This window comes from Vitis riparia, chromosome 17, assembly GCF_004353265.1.
Source record: "Vitis riparia cultivar Riparia Gloire de Montpellier isolate 1030 chromosome 17, EGFV_Vit.rip_1.0, whole genome shotgun sequence".
Taxonomy (NCBI): Eukaryota; Viridiplantae; Streptophyta; class Magnoliopsida; order Vitales; family Vitaceae; genus Vitis; species Vitis riparia.
The window spans coordinates 11,592,086-11,604,204 of NC_048447.1; the positions used below are offsets into that span (position 1 = coordinate 11,592,086).

General features: G+C 39.6%; 1 protein-coding gene across 2 annotated transcripts in view; it reads left to right on the forward strand.

Annotated features, from left to right (window-relative positions):
* LOC117904976 (DExH-box ATP-dependent RNA helicase DExH14) overlaps positions 1-12,119 on the forward strand; it is a 76,020-nt gene that overhangs the window by 3,912 nt on the left and 59,989 nt on the right. For both annotated transcript variants that reach the window (XM_034817816.1, XM_034817817.1), the window contains 9 exons: positions 5,235-5,537; positions 6,102-6,218; positions 6,297-6,356; positions 7,278-7,349; positions 7,425-7,541; positions 7,636-7,797; positions 9,252-9,317; positions 9,432-9,584; positions 9,666-9,749. In XM_034817816.1, the coding sequence (XP_034673707.1) occupies positions 5,235-5,537; positions 6,102-6,218; positions 6,297-6,356; positions 7,278-7,349; positions 7,425-7,541; positions 7,636-7,797; positions 9,252-9,317; positions 9,432-9,584; positions 9,666-9,749 (1,134 nt within the window). The remainder of the gene's footprint in view (positions 1-5,234; positions 5,538-6,101; positions 6,219-6,296; positions 6,357-7,277; positions 7,350-7,424; positions 7,542-7,635; positions 7,798-9,251; positions 9,318-9,431; positions 9,585-9,665; positions 9,750-12,119) is intronic.

Genomic DNA, 12,119 nt, shown 5'->3' on the forward strand with positions numbered 1-12,119 from the left:
GAGTTTCATCTGTTCATTCTTTCCAAATCTCAACTCTCGAAGAAGATGTCTCAACCATATGAGTTCACATGTTGCCAAAGCCATAGCTCGATACTCGGCTTCAGCGCTAGATCTGGCCACTACATCTTGTTTCTTACTCTTCCAAGATATTAGATTACCTCCAATAAAAACACAGTACCCTGAAGTGGAACGTCTATCTGTGGGTGAGCCAGCCCAATCTGCATCTGTGTAACCAACAACCTGAGTATGACCTCTGTTCTCGTACAACACACCTTGGCCTGATGTACTTTTGATATATCGAAGAATGCGGATTACAGCATCCCAATGGCTATCACATGGTGACTGTAGGAATTGACTAACAACACTCACAAGAAAAGAAATGTCTGGACGAGTAATGGTGAGATAGTTCAATTTACCTACAAGCCGTCGATATCTCCCGGGGTCTCCTAAAGGCTCCCCCTGTCCTGGTACAAGTTTGACATTCGGATCCATAGGTGTGTCTACCGGTTTACAGTCTACCATACCGGTTTCTTCCAGGATGTCTAAAGCATACTTCCTTTGGGAAAGGACCACAGCAGAACTGGATTGAGCTATCTCAATTCCCAAGAAATACTTGAGTTTCCCCAAGTCTTTGGTCTGAAAGTGGGTAAAAAGGTGTTGCTTTAGTTTCTGAATACCATCCTGATCACTGCCTGTAATGACGATGTCGTCCACATAAACAACTAGATAAATACACTGCCCCAAAGAGTTATGATGATAGAAAACTGAATGGTCTGCTGTACTGCGAAGCATGCCAAACTCTTGAACAACAGAACTAAAACGGCCAAACCATGCTCGAGGAGATTGTTTCAAGCCATATAGAGAACGGCGTAACCTGCATACTAAACCAGACTCCCCCTGAGCAACAAAACCAAGGGGTTGCTCCATATAAACCTCCTCGGCAAGATCACCATGAAGGAAGGCATTTTTAATATCCAATTGATAAAGAGGCCAAGAACACATGGCAGCCATGGAGAGAAGCATACGGACAGAAGCAATCTTGGCAACAGGAGAGAATGTGTCACCATAATCAGAACCATAAACCTGAGTATAGCCTTTAGCAACTAAGCGGGCCTTAAGGCGATCAACCTGACCATCAGGACCAACCTTAACTGCGTAGACCCAACGACAGCCAACGGTAGATTTACCCGAGGGTAAAACAACAAGATCCCAAGTGCCATTAGAGTGCAGAGCAGCCATTTCATCCACCATTGCCTGTCGCCAGCCTGGATGGAAAAGAGCTTCATGGGTGCTCTTTGGAAGAGAAACAGAGGATATAGCAGAAACAAAAGCAGAATAGGGTGAAGACAATCGATGATAACTCAAAAAATTGTAAATAGGATGAGGATTACGAGTAGAGCGAGTACCTTTCCGAACAGCAATGGGTAAGTCATTAGGAGAAGGCAGAGCCGGGGTAGGTGAAGCCGAAGGGATAGGAAGTGAGTCAGCAGGTGCCTAAGCAGAAGGGAGAGGAGCAACGACACGAGGGCGACGATGATAAACCTGAAGTGGTCGAGGAGGCATAGCATCAGGTGGGGAGACAATGGGAATAGGCAAGACTTCAGAAACAGGAAGAGACTCAGAAGTGGTGGAAAAGAATGGTGAGTCCTCAAAGAAGGTGACATCAGCGGAGATAAAGTATCGATGAGTCTCAAGGGAATAACAACGATAACCCTTCTGAAGTCTGGAGTATCCCAAGAAGAGACACTTCATGGCTTTGGCGGAAAGCTTGTCCTGTCCAGGAGTGAGAATATGAACAAAGCAAGTACAACCAAAGACACGAGGAGGAAGGAAATAAAGTGGTTGGTCAGGGAAGAGAAAGGAGTGAGGAATCTGATCATGTAAGACAGAGGAGGGCATACGATTAATCAAATAACAAGCGGTAAGAACAGCGTCCCCCCAAAAACGAAAAGGAATATTACTGTGGAGGAGGAGAGTACGAGCTGTCTCAATAAGATGTCGATTCTTGCGTTCAGCTACCCCATTTTGTTGAGGAGTATGAGCACAAGAAGACTGATGAAGAATCCCATGATGGGACATAAACGAAGTAAATGGTGCTGAAAAATATTCCCTGGCATTGTCACTGCGTAACACACGAATAGAAATATTGAACTGGGTTTGGATTTCAGCATAAAATTTCTGGAAAATAGAGAATAACTCAGCTCGATTTTTCATTAAAAATAACCAAGTACATCGAGAATAGTCATCAATGAAAGTGACAAAATACTGAAATCCTAAAGTAGACGCAGTCCGACAAGGACCCCAAACATCAGTGTGGACAAGCTCAAAAGGAGACTTTGCCCGATTATTCAAACGCTTTGGGAACGAGACACGAGTATGTTTCCCAAGCTGACATGACTCACACGGAAGTGACGATAAAGTGGAAAAACGAGGGACCATCTTCTGGAACTTGGAGAGACTAGGGTGGCCCAGACGATTGTGAATGAGGAGAGGAGCATCAGTGGAAATGCAAACTGCAGGAGATGAATCCGAGGTGAGGTGATAGAGGCCTTGAGACTCACGTCCTATGCCAATCGTCTTCCCCGTACTCCGGTCCTGCAAGGTCACAAATTTATCAGAAAAGGTAATAGAGCAATTAAGAGTACGAGTGATTTTGCTGATGGAAATAAGATTAAAAGGACATTCAGGAGTATAAAGGACAGAAGTGAGAGGTAGTGAAGGTAGAGGAAGGGCCAAACCAATACCTTTAGCCACAGTTTGAGAACCATTAGCTAAGGTAACAGTAGGTAAAGCAGAGGTAGTAGTAATAGAGGAGAAAAGATCCTTATTACCAGATAAGTGATCAGAAGCTCCAGAATCTAGAATCCAGGGTCCAAGAGAAGATGTGTGGGTAAGGCAGGCAGAGGCATTACAAGGTTGGGCAACAGAGGCAACAGAAGCCTGAGATGCGGAAGAGCTCGAAGGCTGAGGCAGCGGAGAATCAGAGGACTGGGCCACATGGGCAGTGCGAGGAGGTCGTCCATGTAACTGATAGCAACGATCACAAGTGTGGCCAAGTTTATTGCAATAGGTGCAATGAGGACGTTGACCTCTACCTCGGGTACCACTGCGGCCTCCTCGAGAGCTAGTTTGAGAAACTAACACAGAAGAATCTGAAGTGCTATCAGATGGCAAAGTCTGAGTGGAGGAGATACGGAGGAGGCGAGCAAACACATCATCCAAGGACGGAACTGATGAACTACCAAGAATCTGATCGCGGACAGGCTCAAGATCCGGACGGAGGCCAATAAGAGTAAGAACCATGAAGAACTGGTCAAGCTGTGTTTGTTGAGCCCCAACATCAGGAGTAAGAGGCATCACAGTCAAGAACTCCTCCTTAAGAGAGGCAATCTGGCCAATATAAGTAGATAGATCCAAGTCCTGTTGGCTGAGATGGACAATAGCAGAAGCCACCTTATAAAGACGCTGGACATCATTCGTATATAATCCTTTGGCCTGAGTCCAAAATTTAAAACAAGTTTTGTAGGCCCGAAGATGAAGAAGAATCTTGGGATCAACCGATTGCCATAATACACTACATAACTGTGCATCTATCTTCCTCCACTGTACGCGGTCAACCTCAGGGATATCTGCCTCCTGTGTAATCAAGTGATCCTCATATCCTTGACCCATAAACCAAAGTTCAACAGAGGCAGACTAGGAAAGATAATTGTCACTGCCAACCAATTTCTCCGAAGTAATCATAGGAGATCCAGATATAACAGCGGAAAAAATGGAATTTTTAGTAGTCATATCTACTTATCTGGAGAATGAAGTATGTTTGGATCGAAGAGAGCCCTAATACGGCTTCAGATTGCGGCGTGGCACCACCGAAAAAGGGAGACGACCTCAGATCGCGGCGTGGTACCACTAGAAAGGTAGAAGAACACTTCCCAAGGCACGTGCAGGGATTGGAGTGGAGAAAAAGTAGTCGGAGCTTCGCCGGAAAGACTGTTTGGAGGGCCGATGGAGACAAAAATCCCCAAAAGAGGTATGTGCAGGGCTCGGATGGGAGAACCAGGGAGGTAGGGAGGCTGGTCGGCGTCAGGCGAAGCTGGAGGAGGAGGCGCGTGGCCGGAAAAGGCCTCACGCGCCCTCACGCGCCGGCGCGTGAGATGCAGCCGCCGGCCGGAAAATTGCGCGTGGACGGTGCGTGGAGGCTTTTTTGGTGCTGGTGCCTTCACAAAAGTTGGAGATCTCCTCCAGGCGCTCCTTCTGGTATGGTCGGTGTCGGAAAAATACGTCGCCGGAAAAGTTCGCCGGAAAAGTTCGCCGGCGGTGAGTGGTTTCTGTCGACGTTCCGAATGACCGGAAAGTATTGGGAGATGGGGAAGGTGACCGGAATGAAACACGGTCACCGGAAGGTTTCCCGGAGTTGATGACACGGGAAACAGGAAAGAATTAGGTTTTCTTCCTTGGCTCTGATACCATGTTGAGAGAGAGAGAAAGAAGAAAGACCTTGATTCTCATTAATGTAAATAATCTACTTACAATTGAGAAATATATATATATACAAGGCTAAGAGTCCTACAAGGCTAAGAGTCCTAACTACCATACATGTGTCCTACCATATATGTGTCCTATATTAACAAGGAAAGGTTATACACTATAAATACATTATATTCAACAAAGGGGAAAAGCAGGCCAAGGTGGGGTGGGTTTTCCTATGGGTCTCTTGTAATAAACAATTTTTTATTTTATTATTTATTTTTAATTTGTCAAACAGTTACATGCAGGCAAAGTGCATGAAAGAACCTTGGAATGAGAATGAATGTTGGTGGGTTGGGTTGGGTTGGGTTGGGTTGTGGGGCAGCCAAAGGGAGCAGGGAATTTTCGACTTTTGCTATTTTCCTTCAAATACAATGAAATTTAATCTTGATTCTACATGTTTCCAGTCGCATATTAGCCATTTGCTAGACTTTTGAGTAGTTGGGTGCTCTTTATAATCTGATTAAACAAAGTTTCCTTTAGCTGTAGAACAAATCACCTCAATGTAATTACCATGGGGCCAGTTAGACAACTTAAACTCATTACCATGCCATATCTGATGAGTCAGCAATGGAAGTACCATCCCTTGCCCTACTTGAACGGGCTGGGGTAGGGTGGTTTACCATGTTAGCTGGTCTATTCTCTGCCCTGTTATCAGTCATCAAGATGCTATATTTCTCATTGTGATTTTTCAACCATTGTTTTAGGTTACTGTTCAAACAGAGTCTGAGCGGCAGATTGATAAACTTCGGCGCAAAGAGGAAAAACGACATAGACGTGGAAGTGAATATGGGGTTGAAGATAATATGTTGGCTGCAAATTTTTCTTCTTTACTTGAAGCTAGTGAAAACAAGAGTCCATTTGATGGTCTAATTGGGAGTGGAGAAGGCCCACACTCATTACCAGTTACTGCCCTTCCTCAAGGAACTCTCAGGAAGCATTACAAGGGTTATGAAGAAGTCATAATCCCACCAACTCCAACAGCACAATTGAAACCTGGAGAAAAACTGGTAACTTTCATTTCAGTCAATGAAGTGCAACAAAGAGGAACAATTATTCTCCATCCCCTCAAAAAGGTTTCGCCCTAACTGCCTCCCTAGGGAAGAAGCCAACCTTAGCAGGTGTCCATGAACCCAGCACCACGATAGCTGATCTGTTGCCAAAGTATTTAAAGATTAACTGATCTTTCTTGACCAGCCATGCAGATGCTTCCCTGTGGTCAACTGTTCTCTTAAACCTATCTCTAATATTAACTGGGATGCAATGTGCAAGTTTACCTGGAATTTACGTTACCTGTCATTCTCTGTAGAACATTATTTGTTTGATGTTTTAGATTCAATTTTTGGAAACATAAAGTGTATCATAGCTCCATTTTAATCCTTTAAACATAGCTCTTCACAGTATATTGGCAGGACTTGATTTCAGAGTTCACTTCTGTATTGAATACTGTCTTTCTTGTTTTTTTTATAACAAATCGGGTTACTGTTTGGTGTGCTCTTAAAATTCTCTTTAGATGCTTTTTCATCTTGATTTCTTTCTTACTATGTTTTGTGCTTATTATATTTTGTTCTTAGATTGATATAAAGGAGTTAGATGACTTTGCTCAAGCTGCTTTCCATGGCTACAAATCACTTAACCGTATCCAGAGCCGGATTTTCCAAACTGTTTATTACACTAATGAGAATGTACTGGTATGTTATTTAGTGTATTGTTGAACCAGTTTTATTAAATTGATGCTTTTTTGCTCAATGATTTTTAAATGCCTGCAGGTTTGTGCTCCAACAGGAGCTGGCAAAACAAATATAGCTATGATTGCTATTCTACATGAGGTATGCAAAGAGTGAGCTCTACTTGGCTTTCTTTGCTCTTCTGTTAGGATTCAACCCTTACTGCTATGCTCTATATTTGGGATGAAAGTACCTCTGAGGCTTCTCTCAGGCGGCAAAGGGTTGGCTGGGAATGGGGTAAATTCCTGGTTTGATTTCATGTAGTAAAAAAAATCTGCAAGAAAAAAAAAAAAAGATCTTTGGGATTAAAGCATAGTTTGACATAAATATATGAGGCTTTTGGAATTATAATCCTGTCCTTTTGGTGGTTGGAGATTAAAATGCTGTATAAGTGGGAGAAATTGCCTTGATGTATTATGAGTCTTATTGTTATGTCATTTGCATATGTAAATTTGTCCCACTTGAGTGACTTCTTGGAGTTGGAGGAAGATCTCTTATCTGATGACTCTGACCAAGAAGGTTGCTTCTTTTTCTTGAAATTTTGAGTTAAGCCACCAATTAATTTTACATCTTGGCCATTTAAGAATTTTCATTCAACAATTGATTGGGGTTTTACACGAGCCAAGCCGTGTCTAGTAGGTAGGATTGGGCATAGTCTATATCTGTCTACTACTATCTCAAGAAGACTTTAATTGAGTTGGGCCTGGGCTCAAAATCTTGTGTCTTGGATTTTTCTGACAATCTTAAGAGCACTGATGAGCCTATCAAGCCAGGCAGTGTTTGGCTTGGATTCACATAAAAATTCATGACCTCCAGAGCAAGATTGAACTTCGCTTGCCTATCTAATATTCTCTCTCTTCTCAAGTTGCTTCTTGAGCCAAGGTCTTGTAGCTTTGCTTGTTCTACAACAACAACCTAATTGGTGATATCATATATGCAAATTTCCTTTTGGGTGGATTGTATGCACTTTTTCCTTGCTATTTTGTATTTATCTGATTGGGGAAGTAAGATGTTTTGTGGCAGATTGGCCAGCACTTCAAGGATGGCTACTTGCATAAAAATGAATTTAAGATAGTTTATGTTGCTCCAATGAAGGTAAAACTCATCCACATTTTACTCTGATGTTTTATCTATTGTCCATTGCTAATCTATGATCATGTGCATTTTTAGGCATTAGCTGCAGAGGTCACATCAACATTTAGTCATCGGTTATCTCCATTGAATATATCCGTAAGAGAACTTACTGGAGACATGCAACTTTCTAAGTATGAGCTTGAAGAAACTCAGGTTGCTTGCTGAACAATATTCTGTTGCCTTGTCATGCTGTAGGAACATACAGATTAAAGTAAATAACTTAACCTTGTTTACTCATTTCAATCAGATGATAGTGACCACACCTGAGAAATGGGATGTCATTACTCGTAAGAGCAGTGACATGTCACTCTCGATGCTTGTAAAGCTCTTAATTATTGATGAAGTGCATCTTTTGAATGATGATAGAGGGGCGGTAATAGAGGCATTAGTTGCTCGGACCCTTCGCCAGGTAAAATGTCAGTGTGATGTAATTTTCTTTCTTAACTAAGTTTCATATCAACCAATTTAAGTTTGAAGCAATTGACTGTATTTCATAACCATCAACATTGGGTGATTTCTATCTTTTGGTCCTAGTCTTAGTCCTCAGTTTTATTTGCTTATTTTTGACATTTAAAGAGAAAATTCAGAGGTCAGGTGGTCAAGTCCCAGCATGTCTATGAATTGAATGTGCTTGAAGTGCAGTTCTTGACACAAGTGAGTAGAAATAAAGGAAAAGATGGAATAAGTAGCAAATGCATGTGAAAAGCTAGAGCCCAAAGTTAGCACCAATTAAGGACAAGAAAAGGGAATATTATTTGACCGGTTTGTTTGTATGTAATGAAGACCATGGACTTTGCTGGTATGAGGACTAATTTGGTTCAAGTTGAATGTTAACCAGAAGAAGACCAAACATACCATGGGTTGATCATGGTAGAGTTTCCAAGAATAAACCTGATGTTGTTGTGATTTAGGTTTTGTTTTAGTTTTTTCTATGACACAAGGAATTTGGTCATCATAACATAAATGTTTGGAAATTTAAGAGTGTGTGGTGAAAAGGATTCTCTGCCGGTAGGCATGGAGCCTTAAATTTATCTATGGAGGACTTCCATTCAGAATTTTCAGGTTTGTTTAGTGAAAAGCCAAAACAATGGACCTGGTAGAAAATGTATCCTTTTTGAATTGTTTTTTGTTAGAGTGTATGACATACATTGTGGGCCCAAATCCAACAAGCTAAAGCTTTTAGGAAAATTGGAAGTTCAACATGGTATCGGAGCCTTGTTTGGTGGGAGGTCATGTGTTTGATCCTCACCACTATATATTTATACCCCCAATTTATTAAGTAAGCCTAAAAGAGGTTAATTGTGATTGCTTGCTCACTGGACTATGTGTCTCTTCATGTGCGGGTATGAAGCTATACGTGAGGGAGGGTGTTAGAGTGCATGATATACATTGTGGACCCAAATCCTATAAGCTTAAACTTTCAGGAAAATTGGAAGTTCAACTGTTTTTAATTGTTAAAATGCTTGTGTTTTGTGAAAACATGAAAAACAATATTTCACGTTTCATGAAATGCTCTATTTTTAGGAAATATCTTTGGAAACATTTCTTTACAAAAAGGCTAACAGACATTTTCCATGTCTTGAGAAAAAAAAAAAAAATTATTTGCCTCTATCAAATAAAATTGTCAATTTTCCTTATTTATTTATTTTTTGGAGGGCAACTTTTGTCAATGCCCAACAATTGATATATGCAATTGAAACAAATCCCAGACTGCTGTTAATTGTAAATAATATGCCATGTATTTGTGATTTTGTCGATCCTAGGTCTTTGGAATCATAGTAGTATTATTGTATTTATTCTTGGGACTTGCTACATATAACTAGTTCTAACTCTTTAAGTATTTCATCCTGATCTTTTTGGCAGGTTGAGTCAACACAGACCATGATACGTATCGTTGGCCTTTCGGCCACTCTACCCAATTATTTGGAGGTTTCTCAATCACACACTTTATATTCAATTTATTCATTAGTCTCTCGCTCTCATTTTTCAAGCCTCTACCATTATTATTTAGTGGTTGGTTTTATCTCCCTTGTAAACATCCAGGTTGCTCAGTTTCTGAGGGTGAATCCCGAGGCAGGACTATTCTACTTTGATTCTAGCTATCGACCAGTGCCTCTCGCACAACAGTATATTGGAATTAGTGAGCAGAACTTTCTTGCTCGCACTGAACTTTTAAATGAGATATGCTATAATAAGGTTTCTTTTTTCACCTGGGCTCTCTTATGTAACTTAATACTTGGAATGGTCACTTGGGAGATTTAATGTTTTCTATTCAAGGTTGTTGATTCATTGAGGCAAGGGCATCAAGCAATGGTTTTTGTTCATTCACGAAAAGACACTGCAAAAACTGCTGAGAAACTGGTATTTCCTTACATTCCATCTTCATGGAATTAGTTGGAGTTGTTTGTGTTTGATTGAACTTCTTGTAAATTTTAATTCATATTATTGCCATCATCTTTATATGTTGGCTTAAATTTCTTTTCTTTTGGAACTATAGAATTCAATTTTGTTATGGATGTGTGGTGTGTTGGTATTCGTGATTGTCTAATATTGTGCTTGTAGGATATATTAAAACATAATTTATGTAAATATGAACAGTCATAACAAAGATAAAAAGGTGTTTTTTATTGCCCAAAAAAAGAAAAGAAAAAAAACAATTATTTCATTTGACAAAGAACTTTCATCCACCTAGAGTGCAGAAAAGAATGATTTTTATTCTTGCATTTATGACAAAATGATATAGTATTTATAGCGTTCAATCCTACAAATTAGGAAATTAAATTACACAAAATCAGAAGGTTGAATAATTCTTAGAATTTCTCTACCCTACAAATCGGAAAAATAAAATAAGAAATATATGGCTATATAATCTCGGAAATTAGGGAATAAATTTCCTGATATTTTTTAATCAAATCTCAGATATTAGGGAGTTAATTACCTGGTATCTTCAATGAGATTCATCAACACTTCCTCTCAAGCTAGTGAATAGATATTATCCATTTCTAGCTTGCTACTTATCTATTGAAATGAGTGATTTGGTAGACCTTTTGTTAAAATATCAACAAGTTATCCATCTGTTGAAACATAAGGAGTGCAATCAAGATGCCAGATTTTGGTCATTATCTTCTTTAGGGCTTTTTTCAGTCAAATCCTTCTTTCTAGCATTATCTCAATTTTCTGGTTCTCCTCAGGTTTTCCCTTCTAAGTTCGTTTGGAATTTTCAAGTTCCTTTCAAAGGGAAGTCCTTTTTCTAGTTAGTGACACACAAGAAGGTGAATACTAATGACATGCTACAAGTGAGAAGACCCTACAAAGCCCTTAATCCTGATATTTGTATTCTGTGCATGAAGCATGGGGAATCAGCAGATCATCTTTTTCTTCATTGTTCCTTGACGATTGGGTTGTGGCACAAGTTATTTCAGTTAGCTAAGATGGATTGGGTCTTCCCGAGGAGCATCTTTGACATGATGTCCATCAAATTTAATGGTTTTGGTTCTTCTAAGAGGGGGATAGTTTTGTGGCAAGCTGCGAGCATAGCTCTAATTCGGGTTGTGTGGTGGGAAAGAAACGGGAGGATTTTTGAGGATAATGCAAGGAATTCAGAGTATCTTTGGGACTTTATTGTTTTCCTTGCTTCTCTTTGGGCTTTCTATTCCAAGGTTTTTAAGGGGACTCCCCTTAATGTGTTACAACTTGATTGGTTAGCGGTGTGTACTCCATAAGGATTAGTCCTTTATAGAGAGTTCGCTTGTTTTACAGTGTAATTTCCTGTAGTTTAGTTTTCTTTGGCGGGAGGATTTCTTATCCTTCTTTTTGTACTTTTTTTTATCTATCAACATATCTCTGTGTTGTTTCCAATCAAAAAAAAAAAAAAAAACATAAGGAGTACGCAATCCACTATCTATCTTCTCTTTGATAAAGCATTGATCCACTTCAACATGTTTTGTACAATCATGTTGAATTGGGTTATGAGCAATATTTATTATTGATTTCTTATTATGGTATAACTTTATAGTCACTTTCCACCTCACTCCTAGATTACAAAGAATTGTTTTAAGCCAAAGTAGTTTATAGATTCCTTTTTCCATGGCTTTGAACTTTGCATCTGCATTAGACCTAACAACTACAACTTGTTTATTACTTCTCAATGTCGCCAAATTTTCTCTTACTACATTAGCTAGAGGTTGATCTGCAATCTACTACTGATTGGACCCAATTTGTGTTAATGTAGGCTTCCAAACTTAACTCTTCATTTTTCTTGAAGAGTATTCCTTTGCCCAAATAGAACTTAGGTATTATAAAATTTCGTGTATAGCCCATACGTGAGTTGCTTTAGGAAAGTGCATGAATTGGCTTACCACACTCACTGCATAAGCTACATTAGGTCTAGTGTAAGACCAATAAATGTGTATCACAATTAGCCTCTGGTAACTTTCCTTGTCTATGACTACATCTTTTGATGCTTTTTCAAGCTTATGATTTTGTTCAATAAGTGTGTTGGCAGACTTACATGTAGGCATCTTAGTCTCTTTGAGAATATTAAGAATATGCTTTTGTTAAGAAATAAAAATATTGTTTCTATGACTACATTTTTTGATGATTTTTCAAGCTTATGATTTTGTTCAATAAGTGTGTTGGCAGACTTACATGTAAGCATCTTGGTTTCTTTGAGAATATTAAGAATATACTTTTGTTAGGAAATAAAAATATTGTTTCTTGAATGAGCCACTT